Here is a 27,828-nt window from a genome sequence, read left to right on the forward strand (position 1 = left end):
CCGTTACAATTACAACATGTACGACCACGACGTGGAGATGCAGAGAAGACAGAGGCCTGCCACGAGGGGCTGATTGGTGACAATTAACCACCGTTAGATTAAGCATTGCAGGTGTAGCTTTGTCTCGGTTTTCCTAAATCTTGCGTTCTCAGTCCAACGATTGGGTTTGTCGAAGGCAAGATTCCTACGCTGGGCCAAGGGTGAGCTGGAGATTTCCTCGGGCGCTCACAGGCATACAGAGCCAGGACTACGGAGTATGAAGAAATGCCTACCTGCTGACCCTAAATTGTCTCTTTGATACATTGTCTCAATAGAGCCAAAAGGAGGGAATTGTGGGGGATTGTGCCATTAATGATGGCGATTTGCTTTAGTAGTTAGTTTCACTTTGTATTGAAAACAAAATAATTATCCAGGATCAGCTGAGAACAGCTCTTCTTGTGATGAAGTCTGGAGCCAGGGCTTCATTAGCAATTCGGGCCGATAGGATAGGGGATAAGACTTGAGTCTGGTCTTCATTAACAATTCGGGCCGATAAGGACAGGATGGGGCCATTTCAAACCCTTCATTCCTTTGAAACTGCCTTTGTCTCGCTGGGGAATAATCTGATTCGGTTTTTGTATTTAAACTCTACTCTTGGCATGGTGGAGTCCGATGTTTGGGGATCCTGAAGGCTTCGTTGAGTCCTTCTCTTTCCTCTAAGAATCTCCACGATCGTGCTTGATTTTTCAATAAATTTTGTTACTCTTCTTCTTCAAACATGGTGGACCTTCGATTCATTCACCAACAAAAAGACAGCTAAGAAAATAAAAAGAAATCCCTTTTCAGCACTTAGCTGCATATATATATATATAATATATTGTTGTGGATTTGAGAATTGTGTTGTGTTTTTTTTGTATTGTTGTAGTGTAATGAATTGTTGTAAAATATCACCCTCCGGGTTGTGTATAAAGGTCAAAGGTCGTCCCCTTAGTTATTCCATATACAATCACGTAGCAAATCATAGATCTCCCTGTTCAGCAGTTATCTCCTTATTATGTGTATTAGTTTAAGGCTTTGTCTTCCATTAATTGACACTCCATTGCACCGAATTCAAATAAGGTAGATTCCCTTCCAATTCCCCTTTTGTCAGCCATTGCCAACTGCATTGGGCGGTTTTCTGCGTGCGGTTTTCTGCATTGGCCGCTGCTGCTTTGGGACCATGTTTTTCGCCGCAAGACTCCATTGAGCACGAGGTCATCTCGGAGCAGAAGGTCGGAGGAGTCAGCCCAGCGCCAGGAACAAGGTGTGGCCTTGCCAACGCCTCCTCTAGGGGCGGGATCGGTGAGCCCTCGCGACCAATCAAGGCCGAGGCGAGCTCACCAATGGGCGTGTCATGGAGGCCGGCGGCTTGATCGCCCCAGGGCAATAAAAGTGCGCGCGCAAGCCTTTTGAAGGGTCGGCAGATGCGTGAGAGAGTCGGCAGATGTGTGAGAGAGTCGGCAGATGTGTGAGAGAGTCGGCAGATGTGTGAGAGAGTCGGCAGATGCGTGAGAGAGACAGCAGATGCGTGACCCAGCTGAGTTCTGCACAAGAGAGATTTCTGCAGAGAGCCGCTTCAACCAGCCCCGTTTCAACCAGCCGCGTGAAGCCCTGGCGGGGCAGCGAGTGACCCTGCCGGTGTGCGGTGTAAAGCCGAATACAAGGAACTGCCGGCTCTTCGCTTCCCGCCCGGAGCGGACCCGCTTGTGGTGCCCTGTGGTCCCACCTTCGCATCCTTCCCACCATTCCTGCCTGAGAATTCCCCATTCGTGTGAGTCTGTCTTTGTTTGTTCTGTCCTGGGTTTGTAAGTAAGACTGCCATAGGTAAGCTAGCGTTGCACTGTGTCCTTCTGGTCCGTCCCTCTTTCTGCAATTCTTTTCTTATTCTTCCTTCTTCCTTGGGTTCTTTGATTGTGTAAATAGTAATTCGTGAATAAACCATATTTGTATTTCCTACCTTTGTTCTGCTTCTTCTTCACATCCGTGTCGCTTTAGTGATTTCCCAATTGAATACCTGTGGCATGATTTGGCCAACGTTCAAGAATCGGGTCTAGTCCTTGTTAATAGTTCGTGCCGCGGTTGCTAAAAACCGCTCGGCAATTAACATCTGTCCGCGGTACGAACGGGGCTGCGCACCTGCCTTTCCGGAGGTAGCTGGGTAGCGTCAGGAGCAGAGACGGCCAGTGAAAATAGAAGGGGGGATTATCCCCCCCCCCCTAAGGGGAGTGCCGTACTCCGGTTCCGTAACAATTGGTGTCAGAAGTGGGATGGATTCGGACCTGAAGCGCGAATAGCGCGCTCAAAATTTTGAGTGGCCCGAGATTTTATTTTTAACATCCTAAATTTAAAAATCGTGCCATGGATGGTCAAGGCGACGGGATGCCGGTGGGGGAATTAGAAGAGGGGTTAGGGGTAACCCAGGACCACAGGGAGGAAATGGAGGAAGAGAGCAATGGTGAAGTGGTTGCGGGGGTATCAGGCGCGCAAGATGGTGCCCTCGCGCACGAGGTTTCAGGCGCACAAAATGGCTCCTCGCACGAGCGCGCGGTAGCCGTGCCCGCTGCGCCAATGGGGGCGGTCCAGATGCAGGCCCTCATGGAGCAATTTATGGCACAAATGCAGGCGTCCCTCAACCTGCAGGGGGACAAATCAAGGGTGGAAATCAGAGACGGGTTAAGTAATATGGGAAATAAAATCGAGGGTTTAGACAATAAATTTGAGGGGTTAGACAATAAATTTGAGGGGTCGGACAATAAATTTGAGGGGTTAGACAACGGGATAAAAGGGGTGAAGAATGGGTTAACGGGGCTAGAAGACAAGATGGAAGACAAATTGCGGGAAATAGGGGAGCAATCCGCCCGGGAAATCAAACAGATGGGGAACCAGATAGGGGAGGTGAAAATCGGGTTGGAAGGTAAATTGGATGCTCAGAGGAATGATTTGGAGCAGATGAGGGTAGCATCTACCAAAGAGATGGGAGAAATGGGGGAGGAGATCAGACAAGGTGTGAGCGAGGAGTTCGCGGGGGTACGCGAGGAGGTAAAGCGAGGTGAGGAGCATATGGAGAAAGAGGTGAGAACTAGTACGGCTAGGTTACAGGGGGAATAGAAGATCTAACGAGGGGAGTGGAACAGCTGATGGTGGGACAGAGGGAATTAGTGGATCAAGTGGAGAAGAACACTGCGATAATCGGGGGGTTAAAGGCGACGCAGAAAGACATCAAGAAGGAACTTATAGCGACGAAGAGGAAATGTAAGATGGTACGTGAGGGGTTGACAAAGCGTTTGGACGAGGTGACAGAGGCAATGGAGACGAAGGACCGGGAGGTGAGGACGCATATAGAAACGGTCAAGGTGGCCTTAGAGGACGAAATTGAGGAGGCGCACCGGGAAATGAGGGAGGTAAAGGAGATTTTCGAGGATGTGGAAGAGGGGGTGAGTGAAATTAAGAAGAGACGGAGGGAAACTAAGAGGGAGATAAAGGAGGAAGTCATGGAATATGTGCAAGGTCTGTGTTCAAAAAATGATGATGTGCTCAGTACCCAAATAAAGAGTTTGCAGGTGGCGGAGGAGAAGCGGAGACCAGGTGCCAAGGTGAGTGGCGATATACTCGGGAATGTATATGGTGTGAGGGGAGATGCAGTCGGCTTGGGTGTTGGTGTAGACCCGGGTGTTCGTGAGAGGCCGCTGGTAAAGTGCGCGACAGGTACAGAGTGTGAAGGAGGAGGTGTGCGAGGATGTCCGACTATGGGGTGTGTGAGGAAAAAGTGCGCGCCGAGGAGTGAGTGTGCTGTCAAGAGTGAGTTGGTCGTAGCGCGTGTGTCGGGGGGCACATGGAAGCGCGTGATGGGGAGTGTTACAGGGGATGTAACGGAAGAATGCACACCTGTGGTGAGTGTTACGGAGGGTGTAACGGGAGAGTGTGCGCGCAGGAGGATGCATGAAAAAGGTGTGTAACAGAGGAGTGCATGATAACAGAGTGCGCTGTCAAGAGTGAGGGTGAATGCGCGACCGGGTGTGGTGGTGAAAGTAGTGAGAGTGACACGGAGCGTGAGTTGGTTGTGGCAGGTGAGCGAGAATGTACACCTGGAATGGAAGGATGCACACCTGGAATGGTCGAGCGCGTGTGGGAATGCACACTTGAGTTAGTAGTAAAGCATGTGATTGGGTGTGCAAGTGAGTGCACACCCGTGGTTGTCACCGGGGATGTGACCGAGGAGGGGGCGCGAAGAGGTGTGTTGGTGAGGTGTGCGAATGACGAGTGTGTGCTAAGGTGTGCGGTAGTCAGGTGTGTGACGAAGTCGGTGAGCGGAACAAGAACAAGTGCAATAACGAAGTATGCGGGGTGTACGGGCGGCGTTGGAGCACCGAGCTCGGTGAGGATGAAAGGGGTCGCGTATGCGTGTGAGCCTGCAGGTGAAACATCGACGTTAAACGGGATAGCGGTTAGATCGACTTATAGCCGAAGCGAGCCCTCGGTTCGTGCCGGGCTTCGTGTGCAGCGGGAACCAGCGGGGATCATAACCGCGGCGGTTTCAAAGGAACCGCCATACGGGATCCACGCCGGGCCGCGCTCTGAACGGCCGCGTCCGTGCTCCGCTAGGTGGAACTCAAGTGCCCGGTAGACTAACTCAAGTGCCCGGTAAGAAGGGTCGGGATGGCGACCCCTTGTGGTTGCGGCGTTCCGGCAGGGCGAGATCGGGTCATCAGGCGGGAGACCGAAAGGCTCCGTGCCGAGGTGGACCTTGGGATCTCGGCCTGAGTGAACCCCCTTCCCTGCACCGAATGCCGGACGGATCCAACCGCCAGCAACAAACCACCCGCGTTCATTGCTCGACTTGGCGAAGCCAAGTTCTGAGCATGTGAAGAGGCACCGAGGGCGAGTTAAAGGACATTTGGTAGGGATAGGAAATTTGTGGATGGAAAAGCAAAATTTGTGATTGAAATTTTATGACAAAATTGATAATGATAGTAGAAGATACCCGATGTGGTGGGATGGCAACTCTGCCATCCCTCACAATAAGGGGGCAAAGGAGCTATAATTTTATGGGGTTTGGCAGTGAAAACTAGCCCGGGAGGGTTAGGATAAAATGTGTAAGGACCTAGAGATGACCATAGGTAACGGTAAGGTAAGTAGCAACATTGGACAGGTAGTGGGGACATAGAGAGGGTAGTTGGATGATAATGATGAGGGAGCGCAATAATGTAGAGGGGCGACTGGGAAGCCCGAGTTTCAGAGGGGAGTAGTTAGATCAGATGATGCCGAGTGTTTGAGGATCGAAAGTGTATGGATCAGTGTTTGACTGAGTCGTGGTGATTGTGTGTTGGGTTGACCAAATGGTCCTGGGAGGAAGGAGGGTGCAGGTAGCACCAAGAGTGATGGCACAGGTGTGCAAATACAGGTGAATGGAGAATGGTTGTATGGAATACATGGTCTGGAATACATGGAGTATGGAATGTATGGTGTGGAGTGAGTATGGTGGAAACTGTGGAGTGGAGTGGATGGTGCGAAGGTGTGTATGGGAAGGATGGACCCCATCACGAATACCCAGGGAGGGTAGTTTAAGAGTTAGGTAGAGGGTACAGGTAAATTGTGGTTGGATATTGGCATCTGTGGTGCGTGTGGAAGAATGGTGTTTGGATGGGTGCATTAGTGACGTGGAAATGGCTGGGCGTGTGGCCTGTTAGTGTGTGTAGTTAAATGGGCACTCCGCCACTGTTAGGATGTCGGCCAGGTGAGGCCACAGGTGGGCTCTGGGAGCCGTTAGAGTTGTGGATGGGGCCCGAGGACCCGGAGGACGGACCCGGGTAGCCCAGTGCCAGAGAGGGCACCGAGTGGGGAGAGCGCCAGAGGGCCTTCCCCAGTTAGATAGGTAGGGTGAGGAGCAGGTAAGCTCGGAGGCAACTACAGTGGTGGAGGTGTGCAGGTGGGTAGACCTGCTGGGAGAGCTACACGACTCAGCCCGGAAATTGTGCAAAGGCACAGGAAGTTGAATCGGGGGAGTGAGACCCCAAATTGATGAAGCACCACAGTTTGGTCAATGGGAAATTGGTTCTTAAAACCGCATAGAGTAAGTTGGCCAATGGTTTTGCAGGGAAAGACCCTGGGTAGTGTAAGGTGTGTTAATGTCATTTAGGAAGTAGTTAGGTTTGAAATCTCCTTGCACCATCGACATCCACTCACCTGAGGAGATGACGTAACTCCACACCATGCCATGTTTTTTATTATTTTTGTTGTGCATTTATTTGGATTATTATTTGGATTGTGAGACGCATCATGACGTGGGTGTGACATTGTGTGATGTTCCATCTCTCCCTCCTTATGAGGATTGATGATGAATTGGGGATGGCAAATTTTGGTTAGAGTGATTGTGGAGACGAATTTGGTATAGGGGAGATATTGGGAAGACGTGACAGTAGTGACGAATTTGTAAATGTGTAGATTTTTGTGTACATATGGGGTAAGGGCAAGGGTAGAGTAGGTAACGTACGGTAGGGACGAGCTTACTCACTTCGCTCTCCGTACGCACCTCGTCTTGCATCGCCTTGTTTTGATGTGTACCCTTGTGACCTTACCCCTCACTCAACTGTCTTCTACCCCCCCACCCCCCCCCCACCCCATCTCCCACCCGAGGACTGTGCGCCACTGGGCGCCGAGGGGAGCGTGCGGGAGTCCGCCATTGTGTGCCAGAACTCTCGCAACCACAGCTGCCTGCATCGATGCACCACTTATGGACCACATGTCTGTGGCTGAGCACCACTCATGGACCCCACGGGTTGGGGCATGGCCCCTCTGCTGTAACCGGCCATGATGGCCCGAGATCTTGCTGGCAGACCTTGGTAGCATGGCACCTATGCCACACAGGTGAACCACTTATAGTCGGCCCCGTGGGCCATAAATAAATTAAAAATGGACGCATTGTGTGCCTTTTTATTATGTCCAAATAGGCCGCCAGTAAGAAGAACAAGTTGACAACATCTGGAAGAGCATTAGCCAGCAGAGGGAGCCGAAGAGCAAGACCACCAGCAGGGTTTGTTTGGTTATTTTTGTTTGAACGCAATGACTGTGCACTGGTATGGTGTTTTGGTGCGTTTTTGGTGCTTTATGGTGCGGCGATGCAGAGCAGGCTGTCCCCCCCCCCCCCCCCCCGAAAAGAACAATCACAGGTCCTGGGGTTAGTTTTGTAAATACCAGCGTTAACTGAAAAATAATGCTCCCCCATCGTTCATGTTGTAATTTGAAGACAATTCCGCAATTCGGTTAGCTGTGGGCGTAAATCTGTTAGATAGGGTGCAATGCAGCAGCGGGACATATTTATTTGTGTTTTAAAACTGTCACACTCAGGGTCAGGTTAAATGTAGAGGGAACTACACCTACGTGCCACACTAAAGGTAAAAGTTTAATAGGCCCGGGACGTGCCTAAGAGGAGGAGGGTGCAGTGTTGTGGATTTGAGAATTGTGTTGTGTTTTTTTTGTATTGTTGTAGTGTAATGAATTGTTGTAAAATATCACCCTCCGGGTTGTGTATAAAGGTCAAAGGTCGTCCCCTTAGTTATTCCACATACAATCACGTAGAAAATCATAGATCTCCCTGTTCAGTAGTTATCGCCTTATTATGTGTATTAGTTTAAGGCTTTGTCTTCCATTAATTGACACTCCATTGCACCGAATTCAAATAAGGTAGATTCCCTTCCAATTCCCCTTTTGTCAGCCATTGCCAACTGCATTGGGTGGTTTTCTGCGTGCGGTTTTCTGCATTCGTCGCTGCTGCTTTGGGACCGTGTTTTTCGCCACAAGACTCCATTGAGCACGAGGTCATCTCGGAGCAGAAGGTGGGAGGAGTCAGCCCAGCGCCAGGAACAAGGCGTGGCCTTGCCAACGCCTCCTCTAGGGGCGGGATCGGTGAGCCCTCGCGACCAATCAAGGCCGAGGCGAGCACACCGATGGGCGTGTCCTGGAGGCCGGCAGCTTGATCGCCCCAGGGCAATAAAAGCGCGCGCACAAGCCTTTTTAAGGGTCGGCAGATGCGTGAGAGAGTCGGCAGATGCGTGAGAGAGTCGGCAGATGCGTGAGAGAGACGGCAGATGCGTGACCCAGCTGAGTTCTGCAGAAGAGAGATTTCTGCAGAGAGCCGCTTCAACCAGCCCCGTTTCAACCAGCCGCGTGAAGCCCTGACGGGGCAGCGAGTGACCCTGCCGGTGTGCGGTGTAAAGCCGAATACGAGGAACTGCCGGCTCTTCGCTTCCCGCCCGGTGCGGACCCGCTTGTGGTGCCCTGTGGTCCCACCTTCGCATCCTTCCCGCCATTCCTGTCTGAGAATTCCCCATTCGTGTGAGTCTGTCTTTGTTTGTTCTGTCCTGGGTTTGTAAGTAAGACTGCCATAGGTAAGCTAGCGTTGCACTGTGTCCTTCTGGTCCGTCCCTCTTTCTGCAATTATTTTCTTATTCTTCCTTCTTCCTTGGTTTCCTTGATTGTGTAAATAGTAATTCGTAAATAAATCATATTTGTATTTCCTACCTTTGTTCTGCTTCTTCTTCACATCCGTGTCGCTTTAGTGATTTCCCAATTGAATACCTGTGGCACGATTTGGCCAACGTTCAAGAATCGGGTCTAGTCCTTGTTTATAGTTAGTGCCACGGTTGCTAAAAACCGCTCGGCAATTAACATCTGTCCGCGGTACGAACGGGGCTGTGCACCTGCCTTTCCGGAGGTAGCTGGGTAGCGTCAGGAGCGGAGACGGCCAGTGAAAATAGAAGGGGGGATTAACCCCCCCCCCCACCCCCCCCCCCCCGCCCCCGAAGGGGAGTGCCGTACTCCGGTTCCATAACAATATATATATATATATATATATATATATATATATATATATATATATATATATATATATATATATATATATATATACATAAGGGTAGCTATCCAAAAATCAGACCTCGAAGGGTAACTTGCTAAATGGCATTCCAATAATGCTACAACAATAAGTTTCAATCATGGATGATGCCTTGTCATTTCTCCTCAATGTTGCAATCCACTGATGCACCTGATATTTATTCTTTACTATAATGTATTCTCAATCACAATGCCCAGCAATTTCCCAGGATATAGTCCTTGTCTGCCAGAATGGTGGTCTCCGCTTATTTTTGTGCCTTTAGACATGATGGTAACACCTAGAGAAATCCAGATTGATAAGGAATTGTATTAAAACAGAAAGAGTATCTGGACTCACGACTGCTTCACGGTAAGGAACTTGAGGTCTGAATCAGTGATGCCCTCAGGATTCTTGCTCTTTCCGTAAAAACGATGTTCCGACACAACCACCATGGCACCCATCTTCCTCGCCAGTTCTACTTGACCACCTGACCCCAAGACAAAACAACAACAGTTAACAACAACAGACTGCACATCCTCCGACGATCCAACTTTTTCCTTGGAAAATTAAAGTTACTCAGTTTACCAGGCTTTTGTGTAGCTCAAAGGAGTACTGCTCTTCCTTATAAACTGTTGCCCAATAATCTCATAAGTCCTTGCTGGATTATATGGCATCAAAAGCTCTCAACATTATCAGAATGCCCAACGACGAGGCTGAAGCACAAGCTCTATTGCTTCCACATCACAGGCAGTTCGGTGGTGTTTCTGTTTTTCTACTGCCTCTTATCAGGTGGTATTCCTGCCTCGAGTTCGATGAGTTTTTTTTTTGTTTGTTTTTTTTTGCCTTTTAGACATGATGGTGAAACCGTGAGACCTCCAGGATGCACACATTCTTCCAGGAACACCCTTATGGTTAAATTTCCAAAATTCAAGCTGACTGCTCGCCTCTACTGTTTAATCCTATCGTCTCCCATCTATGTAACCACCTTCCAGAGGTTATTCTGTCTCACTCTTCCCTCAATATCTAGGCCATCAAACAAGCATTGCGCCGCCATCTTTTGTCATCCCCAATTTTGACTCGTGATTTATATTACATTCATTAACCTTTCCTAACGCAACCATCTTCCTTGCTAGTTTCAGTGTTTCCTTACCTCCTACCTCTACTCTTCTTCTTCATTCATGGCCATGATGTTTGCCTCACTGTCAGTTCTACATTGCTCTTCCATGAGCCTCGGTCCTGTAAATATAGAAAGATGATTACAATCACTGTACTCTTCCAGTAATGACTTCGGGCACCAAAACATGGTCTCTAACAATGGAGATGGAGCAAACATTGATCACCACGTAAAGAGCCATGGAAAGATACTGTCTCGGCATAACCAAAAGGCGCAAGAAGAAAAATTATAGGATCATACAGAAAACATTCCTTTACATTCTGGTCACAACCCAAAAATGAAATGGAACTAGGCTGGAAACTTAGCAAAAACGAATAACCAGTGGACACCAATAATTAAAAACTGGCAACCTTGAGAAGGCCCTGAAGGAGACAGATGTAGAGAGATTAAGTCTAGACTAAATCCAAAAAATTGAAAGAAGCAAAGGTCAGATAGGGAGATTAAATCGAAAAATTTACTGGAATATTCAATGACCGAAAATTACATTGATAGAACAGAACGGACGAGGTTGCTCTGGAGGCCTTCATCCTGGCACTGACTAAATAGGCTGATCAATTTACACTACCAGTCAAAAGTTTTAGAACATCTCAATTTTTCCAGTTTTTATTGAAATTTATGCAGTTTAATGTCCAGTGAATAACCTGAAATGGTACAAAGGTAAGCAGTAAACTGCTCGAGGTTAAAAAAAAAGTTTAGGTTAGCAAAAACGGGAAAATAATGCAAATTGCAGTTATATTGTAAAAAAAAATAAGGCCTTCTTCCGGGAACAAGTAATGGGTTAACAATTTTTCAGCTGTTCTGCAGCAATGTAAGTAAATTAAGCCTTGAAAGTTGATGCAAACAATTCCTACAGGTGTCCCAACCTCTGCTGATTACTTGATTACAAACCCCCTGTCTGTATAAAAGCAGTATTGGAACAGACTTATTACACCCTCAGAAGCATTATTTGGACAATATTGCACTGCAGGAAGTAGTATATTGGAAACTGGAGGAAACTCTGACAGGAAGAGGTCTGGCAGACCCAAAGCCACGACAGAATCAGAAGACAAGGTTCTGAGAGTCAACAGCTTGCGTGATAGGTGGCTCACAGGACAACAGCTTCAAGCACAGCTTAACACTGGTCGATGTAAGCAAGTCTCAGTTTCAACTGTGAAGAGAAGACTTCGAGCTGCAGGTTTGACAGGTCGAGTGGCAGTAAGAAAGCCATTGCTAAGATGGCAAAATAAGAAAAAGAGGCTTGCTTGGGCCATGAAGCACCACCAGTGGACGACTGAAGACTGGAAGAAGGTCTTATGGACCGATTAATCAAAATTTGAAATCTTTGGTTCATCACGCAGGGTTTTTGTACGCCGTCGAGTAGGCGAAAGGATGGTTCCTCAGTGTGTGACACCAACTGTCAAACATACAGGAGGAAGCGTGATGGTCTGGGGCTCTTTTGCTGGATCCAGAGTCGGTGACTTGCACAGAGTGACTGGCACCCTGAACCAAAAGGGCTACCACAGCATTTTGCAGCGCCATGCAATACCCTCTGGTATACGCCTAGTTGGTCAGGGGTTCACCCAACAGCAAGATAATGACCCTAAACACACCTCCAGGCTATGTCAAAACTACCTTCGAGGAAAAGAACAAGACGGTCGGCTTCAAATCATGGAATGGCCAGCACAGTCTCCAGACTTAAACCCCATCGAGCTGGTTTGGGATGAACTGGACAAAAGGGTGAAAGCAAAGCAACCTACAAGTGCAACACATTTGTGGGAACTTTTGCAACAGTATTGGGAAGAACTTCCCGAACAATATTTGATTTCCATTGTAGAAAGAATGCCACAAGTGTGTTCGGCGGTTGTATCTGCAAAAGGTGGCTACTTTGCTGAGTCAAAAATTTAAATAAAATTTTGTTAAACAAAATAATTATATGATTTCTTTTTTATCTCCAATCGTTTATTTGTTATATGCTTAATTTCAGAGTACATTGAGACATTAAACTGAGTAAATTTCAATAAAAACTGGAAAAATTGAGGTGTTCCAAAACTTTTGACCGGTCGTGTAAGTGAAGTCTCTGAATTATAAAAACGTGTTTTAATCGAATATAAAATTTTAATTCAGTGCCTTTTGTGAAAGAAATCACTGAGACTAAAAAATAATTGCGAACCACTGTCCTAAGGGATTTAAAAAAAATGTACATTGAGCCTCGCCCTGAAGCATTCCTTATCCTTCGGTTTCAGTATGATGATCTTCTTCGATCTTCCCCATATGCAGCGCTTGGCTATGAGTAGCAGCAATGGATGTTGGCACGGCTTTGTTACTGATGCAATACCCTCTTGTAGGTTAGGACAGGGATTTGGAATTTGTTCTTGGTGGCAGTGCTAGCTTAATTACTCTTCAGGGTTCTTCGCAAAGGACATCGATGGATCTTTAATGTCCACCAACTAATGCTGGCAGATGGGATGCCTGATTTAACATCCACCAAAGGAACGGCACATGCATTGATGCCTCGCCCTGCCTGCAAGACATCAGGATGACAGATTGTAGACTCCAGGAGGTTCTCTGATTTACTCTTCTCTCTACGTTCTCTCTATTCTAGGCTCTGCATTGTTAAATGCCGTCTTGTTTATAGACTCCGTCTTTACTAAAATGCACAAAACAATCAAGTTCCTCCCAACCCCATTAAAACCCCTACAGGAGGAAAAAAAGAACTTACCATAGAGGGCATTTAGGTGACTGACTTTGGATTCTCCCCCAATGTATAAAAATACAGGTCCACATCGTTGATTCCAGAAGTTAGTGTTCACCCAAAATCTCTGCAAATGCACAGTGAAAAAGATACTGACAACTCACAAAATTGGTATGCAATATAAAATGTCAACGCAATACCGTGATAGTGATAGAGACAGAGACAGAGACGGAGACGGAGACGGAGATGGAGACAGAGACAAAGAAAATAAAACACTAAACAAGATTGTATTTCACTTTATCATTGTTGTATATATTGATATGGTAGCAGGTTAGCTGTTTTTCAGCTACCTAAGGGAGTGATGCACATGCCTGGACCATCATTCCATGGGTGCAATTTTTAAAAATATCATGAAGCATAGAGGAAATCACAATGCTAAATGGTAGTGGAGCTAGGACACAGCCTTGCTTTGTGCCATTGGTAACAGTAAATGACTCAGAAGTGCATCCACTGTCCCTCACACGAGCAACCACACCATCGTGGAAGGATTTGATGAAGTTGATCAACTTAATGGGACAGCCAACCTTGTACAGTAGCTTCCACAGGCCTTCTCTACTGACCAGATCAAACACTTTCGTAAGGTCACCGAAGACCCTGTATAGATTGTAATGTTTCCTGAAGTTGACGAATGGGGAACATTATATCGGTCATGCCACGTCCAGCAAGGAAGCCGCATTGCCTTCCTGGGGTGATGCTGTTGACAATTGTTGGTGACATGCGATTAAGAATGATGCAGGCAAGTATTTTCCCGGCAATAGATAGTAGGGTCATGCCACGGTAGTTGATGACACACGACCTATCACCTTTGCATTTGTACGGGGGAAGAATCGTGGCATCTTTGAAGACCTGGGGTACTGACTTCTCAATTCAGATGACATTGTAGAGTTGGGTCATTTGGGTGAGGAGGTTGGTACCACCAAACCTAAAAGCCTCGGAGGGGATACCATCATCACCAGGGGCCTTTCCAGAAAGACATCTCCTTGATAGCTCTGGTGGTCTCTATTTTAGTTGGAAAGTGGGAGGGATCTTCTACTATAAGCCGTTGGGGAAGAGAGTCAATGGCCGCATCCAAGATGAAGGAGGGGCAATTGAGGACACCATTAAAGTGTTCAGCATGGCGCTCCAGGTTCTTGTTTGGATTTGTGATGAGGTACTGGCCATCTGAGGTACGGAGTGAGGTTATAACCGCAAGAGGACGGTCCATAGACTGCCTCTAAACCAGCATAGAAGTGCTTGAAATTCTTTGTGTCGGCTGCCTCATTAATTTATTCCACTCTTGCTGCCCACCAGCTGTCTTTTATGGAATGTAGTCTTGACTGAGCGAGTCTCCTAAGGTGCAGGTGAGAAGAGCGTTTGCTCACTAAGCCTCTGTTGTCAATCCAGCAAAGAGCCGCACACATGGAGTTAAGTAAGCTGTTGATCTGGGGGGGCATCTCGTCAAACTAGTCTTTGTGAATATGCTTAACGAAACGGAGAATGTCAGAAGCTGCCCTGAAGGTGATGTCTTGTAAAATAGCCGATCCCACTCCAGCATTGGTAGTAGGTAGATCCAATTGTTCTCCAGTGGCATTGCGATGATGCTGAAGCTATGATTGCACATTGCTGCATTTAAGCTGTTGAGTGTTGAGCTTTGTAGCAGGCTTGAGACGTTGCCTTCTATCTCCTCCATGTGGAGAGAACAGTGCTACCCCTGGAGAGGGCTGCTCTGACGCTCAAGCAGGATACGAATGTCACTGTTGCTCCTGGTCAATGACAAAACGACCATCACACTTGGACCGCCATCTGTGTGGACTCGTGACTAGGGACACCCAGCAGCATCCTCTGCCTATCCTCCACATCACTCCTCCCTCGCAGCAGGACTTCGGTAAAGATGGGTGTTGAGCAGGTGAGCAGGAACCAATGAAGGGGAAAACCTGCACAGAGAAGCGATTAAAGTGATGGAGGTGTGTGCTATCCCTCTCCCACTCTCTATTCCTTTGAGCATCGTTGGCTGCAGGTGCAGTAAATGCAATGTGAAGTCTGATGCACATAGGCACAGCAGACTGGCCAATTCGTCGGTATGATGACGGCTTTCGTGATGTCCAAAGTGGACACAGCTGTCTGCAGCTGCTGTGCAGTGATGCCTAAATCGGTGCCACCACTGATTTTCATGGGCACATTTATCCACGATGTAGCGCTGCCCAGGCTGACCTGCAGGTGTGGTTTGATATCTGAGTGTCCTTCTCATAGCCTTAGCCTGAAGAGGCTTCCCCCACAAGGCACTCGGGATCCGTTACCCTGGACAAGTTTAATACCATGTACTATCAGCCAGAGCCAGATATGACCGGGACTCACATAGGGCAGGGGTGTCACTCCCAGAGGTATCTGAAAAGCAGTTACCCTGCTACCTTATCAATATGCTACCATATGCATTGGATGAAATTCGTGCAAGTTTTGTTAGTCTGCTATCAATTTGACCTGTTGCAACATGTACTCATTTATGTATATCTACAAAGTTGATTTCAGAATTTTCTACCTCTTCCAAACAACAATAATGCTGAAACACTGTTTCATTCTTATAATTGAGGAATGAAGCACAGTGCTTGACAAACCCTCAAACAACATTACGAGGAAGGAAGATGAATCAGAGATGAAAATGTTGGAAGGGGTTAGAGAAAAGCAGGTTTGAGATTCAAAAGAGAGAAAGTGTGAGGAAGGAGAGCTCACAGGAGATTGTTATTGAATGTGGGATAAAAACAAGCTTGATTGGACACCACACCTGTGGAATTGTCTTGTCACAGTTGAAGTCAAAGTGATCCAGTGGTTGTTGTATAGCTTGTGGTTGTATATCACGATAAGAATTACCTCTTATCAGCAGTTCTAAAAGAAATGGGATACATATAAAATTTAGAATTACTATTAAAAAAAGGAAAATGTCAAAAATGAAAAAGGTATTGATATGGAAATGGCTTCTCGGGGTTAAGATTGTATAACTTAGAAATAGTTATTCCCTTAGTAAATTTATTAGCACAATAGTGAGGAAATGTAGTTGTGATAAAGGATTATACATCAATATTTGTATAACAAGTTGTCGTCTTCACTTCCTAATATTTGGGTCAAAAACCGCTTCTCCCTTGAAACCCTCTATCCTTTGTAATCAGTCCTAGATGTGCTTTATGGAGGAATCGGTCCTTGCAATGCCAAAGAGGCATTCGTTTTGGCGCCAAGGCCTGAGCCTCGAACATTCAGAAAGTCGTGATGCTCAAGGGAGGAATTTGCCAATGACTTTAGGCCAAACCACCAATTGGTGCAGGACAGACAGGGTTGGGTGACGTCACAAGGTGGGGCATCTTGGGTGCCCATATAAGGGCTGCATTTCCACGGTGGAGGCACCAGTCTGGTTGTCCAAAGGTCACGTTAGAGCGTAGTGTGAATCAAATCCAGTATGTGCGGCACGTTGAGCCAAGCTGCAGGACCTGCTTAAATCGCTTCTTCCACCTCTCTCCTGTTCAAGAACAGGGCAACCCATTGGTGTGGCGTGCTCTCGCACTCCTCATCTCCACCCATCCCCCCTCACCAACCCTCTACCCTCACCCCAGCCGGGTTGCAGAGCCGTTTACTCTATAAAGAGCATCACAGTGCCTGCATGGGCCTGCACAAATACCAGCCGTAGCTGGTATTTCTGTCCTGTGCTTCTCCTAGTCCATCTACTGTGGTGTTCTTAGCAGCCTGTTAAGGAATACAAGCAGTCCCCCGGTTTCCAAGCACAATGTGTTCTTGAAAATTTGTTCGTATGCCTGATGTTCGTAAACGGGAACAATACATCCCCTTTAAATACACGTAATAAGTGATTAATTGGCTCCCAAACGCAAATTAAACCCTATTTATAACATAAACACGTTATTACATGCACCTATAAAAAAATGAATAAAGTGATGCAATAAATACATACTGTAATATAGTAATAATAATAACTACAACTGCAAGCAGTGATGATAGGCTACGAGGCAAAATGGCCGCCATACCATGCCACTGATGACATCATCATTTTCAACAAATTTTCCTCATGGGTAGTCGATCATATCTGTAAATTTTGGTTTGGATCGGTTAAGTGGTTATGGAGATATAGATTTTCAATTTTTTCCCCTTAAATCCAAGACAACCTCATACCATGTGACTGATGATGCCATCGTTTGCAAAAAAAAAAATCCTCATGTTTAGTCAATCATACGTATGAAGTTTCGGATTGATCCATTCAGTGGTTCTGGAGATATGGATTTTCAATCTATTTTCCCTTAAATCCAAGATGGCCGCCATACTACGTGACTGATTATGCCACAGTTCAGAAACGTTGTTCCTAATAGGGAGTTAATCATCCATACAAAATTTCACATTGATCCATTCAGCAGTTCTGGAAAAAAAAGATGTTTAATGGTTTCCCTTAAATCCAAGATGGCCGCCATAGCACGCGACTGATGACGTCATAGTTTACAAATATTTTTCCTACATCAGTAGTTGATTATATGTATGACATTTTACATTAATCCATTAAGAGGTACTCTGGGGGATTTTTTTTTTTTTTTTTGCTTAAATTCAAGATGAAGGTCAAACCACATGACTGATGATGTCATAGTTTGCAAATATTTTCCCCCATCGCAATGTAAACATGTGTTTAAAATTTTGTATAGATCAGATAAGCGGTTTCGGGGAAGTAGATGTTTAAAGTTTTTTTTAAATCCAATATGGCTGCCAAACCACATGACTGATGACTACTTCTTTCGCTAAATTTTATCCCCATGGCGAGGTGATCATATTTGTAAAATTTTACATTGATCCGTTCAGCGGTTCTGCAAAAGAAGATGTTTAAAGTTTATATCATAGGCAATGGCAGCCAATATAGGTCAAAACTGCAAAAACAAAATTCATGATGCACTAAGTTACATTGGTATCTCTAACGAGCCATCTATAACGAGCTAAAGTTTCATTGAGCAAGCTATAACGGTTTTCTCAGAATCGTCTCCACAAAATGTATGAGAATAATAATAATCCTTACAAGAACAATAGGCTTCCAGTGGGATCCTCACTGGAAGCCTAATAATAATAAAGCCTAAAAACATGTACATGCAAATCTGTTTTGGGCAATCAATCGACACCAGCAAAACAGCTGGGGGATGTCAACGTGTACAAATACTGTACAGTACAGTATGATGCAGCCAAAAACGCCAGATGCATCATGGGACATCAATGAATCCCTGCATTCCGCTGTTCAGCGTGCTGCCCATGCATTGTTTGTTTTCTCACATTTGAGCTTCCGATTTCCTATATGTTCAAAAAACCCTATTTTATTTACATTAAAATGTTATTAAATGTACTTTTAAAATAAAAAATGAATACATTTGGGTACATTGAATGTGTGTAGTATAAGGGATGATGAGGGATAACAAGCTGGAGTGGTTTATGGTGAAGCAGAGTGAGCATCGGTGTCTCTTGTGCAGGTAAAGAACCCCGTGGGGAGAATGCTTTATGTTGTGTGGCAAGGAAACCCGTGGAGAGGATGACGTGTGAAATGGCAGAAGAGTGTTAGCCCATGTGAATGAGGTATAATTATGGTGTGACTGGATAATTAACACTCTAGGTTCGATTTCCTGCATTTAGCACTGAGCTCATGGGTATGTTCAAAAAGCCATTCGTATGAATGGATCGAACGTTCGAAAGACGGAAACATGATTATAAAGTATCATGTTCGTAAGAACGGATGGTCGCAAACCGGTTGTTGGTAAACCAGGAACTGCCTGTAGTTTTCCGTACATACGAAACACGAGACGCATATTTCGGCATCAGTGAACAAGTTTGTATATAAAATGTTTGCATGCTCACAGTACACCCTCGACTCTTCCTTGAATACACAAATGAACTGGGTCTCTTTTGAATTTTTCGAGTTGCTCACCACAATCAATAAGCCGTATGGGCTCATGAGCCCTACAAAGGATAGACATGGCGAGACATTAGCGTTCATGGACAAACCCCACCCCCATTGAGCACAATCAACTGCTCTAAGTCACCATTGAGTGGCTCAGTGGGTGGAGGAATCTGGAGTGCTCGTTCGACCTCGGACGAAGAAAATCAAGCTAGGTAAAGGTGCAAATAGGCCCTCAATCCAGCTTGGTGCATCTGGGCCGATTGGCTGATATGACCGAAGTAATAGAAAAGCATGTGGATAAAGTGTTCAGGCCTTGATGAGATGTGCAGTCCTCATACATTGTAAGCCAGTTTGCAATTTAAACAAAATTCACACATCAACAACAGTATTTACTCACCATGTACTTATTTAGGTTCAAAATCACACACAGAAAACCAAACAATTTCTTCATTTGTACGAGTAAAATTCATTTTCCCACAAGCACATGCCCTAGTGATTCAACAGTTTTCCAAGGGCAGCCATCCTAATACCATACCAAGAGTTCCTCGCTTGTAATATGCACATTTAGTTTGTGTACAGTGCATGGAACATTGCTGACATCCACATACTGGAGGAATTAGAATCCCATCAGGACATAACAGCAAAAAAAATTATTCACTTTGACAATATATTACAAGCAACATGACTGTTAATAAATAAATAAAATTACAAACTATCATCATGGACTGCAAAACTAGCCCCAGAGGCAGTTTTCTTATTTTGAGTCCATGCTGTCCGTGTCATCATCATGACAAGCATGTGCTCTATCATAAAGTACGACCCATGTTCCCCAGCAGAGAGAGGAGATGCAATACATGTATGTCCAGTTGACAAGAAGACAAAAATTAAAAACATATTTAAAAAAACGAAAACCCAGAAAAAAACATGGAAATGTACAAAAGCTGTACAAAACAAAGAACTAAACAAACCATCCAGACCCATACAAAAGAAAGCTTAATAAGAAACAGACCGAAAATAAAGGTCCATTCACAATAAAGAGCCTTATTAGAGCACGCGCGCACACACACACACACACACACACACACACACACACACACACACACACACATACACACACATACACACACGCACCCACACAAACACACTCACACACACACACACACACACCCAAAAACATCGTCAACAGTAACTAGCTGTTATCGAAAATACTTAACCAGTTGGACAGAGCTAGACATTCCTCGTAAAGGTAAATATTGACAACACATGGCTATAATAATCAACAGATCAGTGAGTAAATTATTTATGTCGAACTTTGAGGGAAAAATGTACAAGAGGGATTGTAATCGTTTTTCATTTTTCAAAAAATTTAGAGTGGAAAATATAATTTCTCTTCCAAAGGCATCAGAAAAGTCAACCCACCTATGCCTGGTTAGGAATGTGTCACACCGGCCGAAAGAAAAATACAAAAGGACGAATATGTGATGGGTTTCACTAATGCAGGACCACTCATTCCATGAATTTAGGAAAACTTTATTTATCCCCAATGTAACGTCCACAACGTCGCACGAGAGGGTATAAGGAAATGAAGTTTAAAATTCTTTCTTTTAAACCCCCCACACACATCTTATCTTCTCTCAAATGTATTCAACTTTCATTTATTCTGTTAAGACCAATTGTCAGTCAATATTGTTATGAATTTTGGGGTGGAGTGGTATATATATCAGGTAGATCTGTGCAGTTATCATGTTCCGATTGTCGTGATAAGGAACCCCACATGTAATAAGTTTGTTTAGGCGGTTTGTTCGCGGAAGTGTATCCTACGAGGATGGCCTTGTGTTAAATAGAGTAGGGATTATGCTAATTCCCCTGTGTGTGAGACCTGGTGATCTATCCTTTGTCCCGTATGGCAATGCACTAGATATGTAGAGCAGGAAAGGCCCAATAGCTACATACACACATACTAATTAAATTCCGCACCCATGCATTGCGCCGGCATGGTGATGGAACATCGAGCAGACAGGCAATGGACACACCCAGAGGGGCAGCGATTGGACAAGACACCACCAATAGGAAGACACGAGGTAGGACGAAGGCCGCCGATTAGCAGAGTAGGGAAGGACTCGTGATTGGTCAAGCCAGGGGCAAGAAGCTGGCCGCTGATTGGTGGAAGGAAGGCCGAGGGGGAAGCAGAGTGCCGAGAACGCGAAGAAGGAGAACGCAAAGCGCTTGGCCAATGGTGAGGGACTGACGCCAGAAGAACATTCTAGAGGTCGAGAGGCGCCAGACTGATTGGAAGGGAGGATCGATGACGTCGGACGACGGGCGGTAAAAGGCCGACAGGCGGCCCACATTTCGGACCTCGCAAGAAAACGATACCAGGACAGCGGGCCCCAGGCAGCGATCGGAGACGCCACCGGGAGACGTTCTAAGTTTTATAGACGGAGAGCGGCAGTTTTTCCAGTCAGAAACGACGGGTGGATGAGCGCTGCTTGTCCCTGGAGCGTGACGAGGCCGGGTTGGGCGAGACACCGGTGAGGCCTAGCGGCGCATGGAACCGAGTAGACTGCGGCCTTCTCCCCGCGTGGGGACGGGGGGCCTGGACGATTTTGGACAAGGTTCAAGTCGCTTGCAGCTAAGTGCACGATAATCCCACACCATTATTTTTCCAGTTTATTCCTTCCTGTGTCTGTGTGCAAGTCTGGTGTAGGAGCGCTCCATTTTAGGAACATTATTTAGTAACTGGCGCATTTCCTTGTTATCGGGTTCCGTTAAATAAACCAGTTATTTTATTTTTACATTTTAAACCCATTCCCGCTTGAGTTAATTTCCACAGGATTGAAGGCTGCCGTCGGGATCCATGAGGTAAGTGAGTTTCAGCATCCTCACCCTCCTCATCCTCACCCTCCTCCTCCTTACCCTCCTCCCTCCAGGCATGTATGAACACTGCCATATTTGAACTAAACACCTTCGGAGTTAAAGCTTGCTCGGCTAATCTTTTTCCTGGTAAAGATTTTAATCGCCAGGAACACGACAATATTAACTATAATAACGAAGGATCTGATATAGGATATCCCCTGCCTTTTGGCTGGTTGACACACACACACTCTCTCTCTCTCTTTCTATCTCTCTTTCTTACACACACACACACACTTACTCTTACTCTTTCTCTTTCTCTTTCTCTTTCTCTCTCTCTCTCTCTCTCTCTCTCTCTCTCTCTCTCTCTCTCTCTCTCTCTCTTCTCTTTCTTTAAAAAAAAACACACACACACATTCTCTCTCTCTCAAACACACACACACACACACACACACAAACAGACACACACACACACTATCTCTCTCTCTCTCACACACACACACACACACACACACACATTCTCTCTCTCTCTCTCTCTCTCTCTCTCTCTCTCTCTCTCTCGCCCCCTGCAGGCCGTTTTGTGTTGAGCGTGGCGTCAAGGCGGCTGTGAGCAACTGCTCTGTGTTGTGGTGAGTCCGTTGTGAGATTTCCTCCTCTCCTGCCCTCCCCTGCCCCCCCCCCCCCTCCCTCTGCTTTTCCATCCTGTGTGCTTTGGCATTTTGTTTTCATCCGTTCCACACCTTTGTCTTCGAGAGAGAGAGGATTGAGAGCGGGCCCATTTTGGGGTGCGGCCTACTGGCTTTGACGGTACTTTGTAAGCCATTTTTGTGCTTATAATGTGCGTTTATTATTTACTTTAGTTCGATTATTTAGGTTTGATACCTTCTTGTCCGGTTCGGACAAGTGGGGGGAGGGGGGGGGGGAAATTCGCTGGTATGGCGAATACACGCTCTCGTTACGAGGCGTTCGAAAATTTAACACGTAAGCATGCATTCCCATGTGTTCCGCCTGAAGGAGCTCCTATTGAGGACATTATCCTTGCCGTGGGATCCATCATAGGAGACGGTAATGTTTGAGCGGAATCACGAATGAACCAGAAATTTGTCGTCTTCGTGTCAGAAGAAAAGTTCGTTCATGACGTCGTTCGTACCGGTCTAACCATAAAAGGGGGTCATTATATTACGGTATCCCCTATGGATACGCCGGCGACCAAGATAACAATATCCAACGTTCCACCGTTCATGCCAGGCGAGAAAGTCCTATTCGTTCTGTCTCGTTATGGCAAAATTGTTTCACGAATCTCAATGATTCCACTCGGGTGTTGCAGCGATCGTGTCAAACACGTAATGAGCTTTAGGAGGCAAGTGTACATGATTCTACCGGATCGCGGAGCCAATACGGGTTTAAATATATCCTTCAAAGTATCATTGGACGATCGGGAATACCACATGTATGCTTCCTCAGCCTCCTTAACATGCTTTAATTGTGGAGAATTCGGACACGTTAAAAGGTTTTGTCCTAAGACCTCTTGTCCAAAGTGTGGTGAATCGGGACATAACGAAAGAGATTGTAAAAATGCCAATCCTTCCACCGCGCCTTCTGACACCCAGACCGTGCTCTCTGACACCCGGACCGTATCTCCCGTCACCCCTACCGTACCTTCTGTCACCCGGACCGTACGCTCTGACACCCCGACCGCACCTTCGGACACCCCGACCATACCTTCTGATACCCCGACCGTACCTTCTGACACCCCGACCGTACCTTCTGACATCCCGACCGTACCTTCTGACCCCCCGACCGTACCTTCTGACACCCGGACCGTACCTTCTGACATCCCGACCGTACCTTTTGACACCCCGACTGAGTTGTCTGACACACCGGTGCTCTCCGATTCCAATGTGATGACACCCACCGATGTGACTGACACAACTAGCATTGCCCCCTTTCCCGAACCCATGAATGAAGAATCCATAGTGTATTCTAAAAAGCGAAGAGCACCAGTGCTAAGCAATTTCGCTGGTGCTGCAAAGAAGGCAGTCATGGGCGGCACCATTCCCGGTGCACAAGTGTTCGAGTGTCCCTCCGACATTCCCTCACTAACTGAGTATATGAATACCGTTGCCAACGATACTAACGAGTCTCATTATGTAAATGAGCCTAAAAATATAATTTGTACCTCTCACCTGGAAGTTTCCGAGTGCGAAACCTCCAGTAAAATTACTACCAGTTCCGAGCTGGGGAATGGTTTTCCGCTTGTTCCCCTTTAAATACCGAGCAGACTAAGGATTCAATAAACGTTCCCACTTTACAAACGGGGCCAGTAAATCTAAGTTTGCTGGGATCTCAAACCGAAGCTCCAATCCCAGATACAAAAAATATCCACCAGTGTTAACGAGTGCTCACGGGAACACCTTGGGAAACTTGTGAAGGTGCCACCGGATAGGATCGCGGGACAGCAGGTAATACCCCCAGAACCTGACGACATGTTATCTGATGTGTCTGAGTCTGAGGATGACATTGAGGCAACCGAGCTGTCACAATCGGTGACAGGTCACTCACAGGTATCCCCTCAACTCGGGCTGTCACACCTTGACGTTTTAGCCAGCGTATGCCGACATATGAAAAATTTGGCGAATACGCTGGCACACGTCGAATACGTTATGGGTAAGTTTTGTATACGTTAAGAGCACGCTGAAGCACGCTGGCATACGTCGTAGTTGCACAAAATTTCTCGACGTATGCCAGCGTATGTCTCACACGTTCCGCATATGCTGGCCATACGTTGTAGGCACGTTAGGCGATCGTTGACACATGTCAACACACGTTACTTGTAAGTCGAAATACGTCGAGATAATATCTAGCGTACCCAAAACTTATTTCTAACCTATGGGTAACGTGCTTTGAACCTATGTGTAACGTATCTCCAACGCATATTGACGTATGTAGACGTATTTGACGTCTTCCGGACAACCACAGAACTTACTGAACGTGTTTCTAACTTACAGCTACCATATAATGGCGTATTGGCAGCGTTTAGGGGAATTGGTATAAATGGGGTTCACAGGAGGAACCCGTCAGTGATCCAGACTCCATGGTGCGCAGATGTCCATGTCATCCGAGAGATGGAGGATCCGGCAAGGCTGAGACGAGAATACCTACTAGCTGTCCTCCAACATCAACATGACCTCATCGATTTGACACTGTACCAGTTGCGTGCCAATAGAGCCAGGAGAAGAAGAGGTGAACGGAGAAGGAACTGGGTGAGACCATGGATCGGGAGGCGACGGCAGTTTGGCATGTATGACCAGCTCATGGTGGAACTCCGTAATGAGGACGAGCAGCATCCATGCAGCATGCAGCATCACCCCTCCACTGTCAAGCTCATTGTCAAAGCATGCTTGATCCTGCACAACCTCATGAGGACCAGGTAATTCATGTTTACATAGCATATATTATACAGTATACAATGCAATTTAACTTTTAGCCTATGCTTACAAACATTATATGATTTACCTTAAATGTTATATGTATCATTATATTACTTTTTATTGTACAGCGCATTAGAATATATGTTTTTATTATAGGTGCGCTTTATAAGTAAATAAAATCAAATTCAAATTCCAGGTACCCAGGACTACAGAACCAGCAGCTTGACCGGGCGGAGAATGAGAACCGCGACCTTGTTCCAGGAGCATGGCGAGAGGGACAACACTTGGAGGATACACAGACAGCAACTGGCCCCAACACTGCCTCCAAGGACGGAAAGAAACAGAGGAATCTCCTCAAGCACTGGGTTAACTCCCCAGCTGGCGCAGTTCCGTGGCAAGATAGGATGATTTAGATATTTGTATTACTGCATTGTTCAGGCAATAAAGGACCTCAGAGACAGTAAGAATCCTCTTTAAATGAACATCGTATAAAAAGCTTTTTTTTCAATTATGCACTTTGCAATATACATGTACAATTCAACAAATAAAAAATGTTCTTTTTTGTTGACACTTCGATGTCTAGTGCGGTTATGATTTGAATCGTCGAGCGCCAGCCTTTTAATAGGCTACGCCACGTGATCGTCGGCGATATGCTGCCGCGCGCTATGCATAAGTTAGACTATCGTTGGGCAAAAGTTGTGAACGCCGACAACACGCTAAGCATTCGTTGGTATAAGTTATCTATAAGTTATCGAAACGTTCTGTGTACGTTACTAATACGTTATGCATACGTCCAACTCGTTATGAATACGCTATTATATGCCCAAAACTGGAAAAAAACATCGATAGTTCAGCGAACGCCAGCGTTTTAGATAAATTTTGATACGTCGGCATACGCTGGCTAAATCGTCAAGGTGTGACAGCCCCTTTAACGAAACGTATCGTCACCGTGACATCGTAATTAAAGACTATTTCCCTGACTTGGCAGCATTCATTTGCACCGCAAAGTCAATAATCAAAGTACATGAGGATTTTGACCTGACGATCCCAATTCCACAGATTAAGAAAGTTTGTTACTCGAGCAGGTACAGAGTGTTCCCAAGCACAGGTCAATTTCATTAACACGGAATGCAAAATATTTCCTTTGCGACCTTAAATATGAATGGTGGGGGTGCAAGTCACCTCCATCAGGCCCAAGTTAAAAACTTGTTTGATCGTAAAAAGGCAAATGTTATTTTACTGCAAGAGACCCACATCACACCTAACGTGGACCATGACTGGTGCCAAACTTTTAAAGGACAATGCTATTTTAGCAATCTGTCAGCCTCATCTGCTGGGGTTGGTTTTTTTCTAAAGCCAGGTCTAGCTTTCGAGTCTTGCTATTTTCATGAAGTCATAAAAGGCTGGCTTATTTCCCTTCAGCTTGTACATCAAAACTTCCGCTGCACCATTTTCAATGTGTACGCACCCAGTGAGAGCAGGGATCGAAAGTCTTTTTTCACCTCCATGATAAATCACCTGAAATCAGTTGATCTTGACCAATGTGTGTGCATCGGTGGTGACTTTAATTGCACCTTTGATCCTTCGAAGGACAGAAATTCTGCAGAACCTCACCCCGAGTCCCATGCGGATCTATCCCGTTTCTTTAAGACGGCCGGTCGACTTGATGTTTGGCGATTGCATCACCCCAACGTAGCCCAGTATACCTGGTGTCGATGTGCCAATGGTCGGGTGTCGTCGGCTAGACTCGACCGCTGGTACATTAATGTACCCTTTAGGAACGTCGCGATCTCTTCAGGTTGTTTTCTTTCATTGTTTTCAGACTACCATATGGCAACCTTAGATCTTTCTTTTCCTCGACCCACATGCAAAAATAGTTACTGGAAGTTTAACATTAAACTGTTAGAAGATCGTTTATTTACAGATTCCTTTCGTGATTTCTGGACTGAAATGAGCTCAAAAAAATCTTCTTTCTCCTCAATTAGTCTATGGTGGGACAACCTAAAGGCCCAGATTCGAGTATTTTACCAACAATTTAATTCACACTGTACCAATGTAAAACATATCACGATGGCTTGCTTAGAAGCAGATATCTTAAGGTTAGAGGGCAAGCTGGCCAATGAGAGCAACGCAGTGAACTATCGGTTGCTACTCGAGAAGAAGGCCCAATTAAGGGATTTGATCCATGAAAAAGCAGCGGTCACACAGGTTAGGCTAAGAATACAGAATATCAAGGTTTCAGATACCCCAACTAAGTCTTTTTTTCATCTAGAAACTGTAGAGAAACCAGCACGACTTATATCTTCGGTTTTGGACCCAGGGGGGGAACATCCTCACTAATCCAAGTGATATAAGATTAAATATAATCGATTTCTTTTCTGAACTTTTCAAAGCCAAAACGGTTTCTCATGAAACGATGAATGTTTTGACCTCTCATCTTCCTCCTGTGACTGAGGCCCAACGTTTGGAACTGGATGCTCCAATTACCCTCCCAGAATTAACCGGTGCACTTGCTGAGATGGAGTCGGGAAAGGCCCCAGGCATCGATGGCCTACCCGCCGAATTTTTTTTGGCATTCTGGGACATTTTGGGCCCAGAGCTGCTCAACGTTCTGGATGCGTCTCTTTTATCCAGAGAATTACCGCTGCGTTTTAGAAGAGCAGTACTCTGCCTGCTACCCAATACTGGCGATCTCCGACACCTGTCAAACTGGCGTCCGATCTCTTTGTTGTGCACGGATTACAAACTGTTTTCCAAGGTCCTTGCGAACCGGTTGAAGACAGTTATTGGTGATCTGGTGTCACCTGATCAAAGTTGCAGCATCCATGGCAGATCCATCTACGACAACATATT

General features: G+C 45.9%; 1 protein-coding gene and 1 long non-coding RNA gene across 6 annotated transcripts in view; one reads left to right on the forward strand and one right to left on the reverse strand.

The window, feature by feature from the left end:
- LOC137423490 (thymus-specific serine protease) overlaps window positions 1-27,828 on the reverse strand; it is a 182,526-nt gene that overhangs the window by 67,343 nt on the left and 87,355 nt on the right. For all 5 annotated transcript variants that reach the window (XM_078774145.1, XM_078774144.1, XM_078774146.1 and 2 more), the window contains 3 exons: window positions 15,551-15,651; window positions 12,760-12,859; window positions 9,245-9,374 (listed from right to left, as the gene is read on the reverse strand). In XM_078774145.1, the coding sequence (XP_078630271.1) occupies window positions 9,245-9,374; window positions 12,760-12,859; window positions 15,551-15,651 (331 nt within the window). The remainder of the gene's footprint in view (window positions 1-9,244; window positions 9,375-12,759; window positions 12,860-15,550; window positions 15,652-27,828) is intronic.
- Window positions 22,035-25,511, forward strand: LOC144891324 (uncharacterized). Its single transcript, XR_013622846.1, has 3 exons — window positions 22,035-22,173; window positions 24,650-24,974; window positions 25,172-25,511. It is a non-coding gene; the product is annotated as an uncharacterized LOC144891324 (long non-coding RNA).

The sequence above is a fragment of the Myxine glutinosa genome, chromosome 3 (genome assembly GCF_964187855.1).
Source record: "Myxine glutinosa chromosome 3, kmMyxGlut1.1, whole genome shotgun sequence".
Lineage (NCBI taxonomy): Eukaryota > Metazoa > Chordata > Myxini > Myxiniformes > Myxinidae > Myxine > Myxine glutinosa.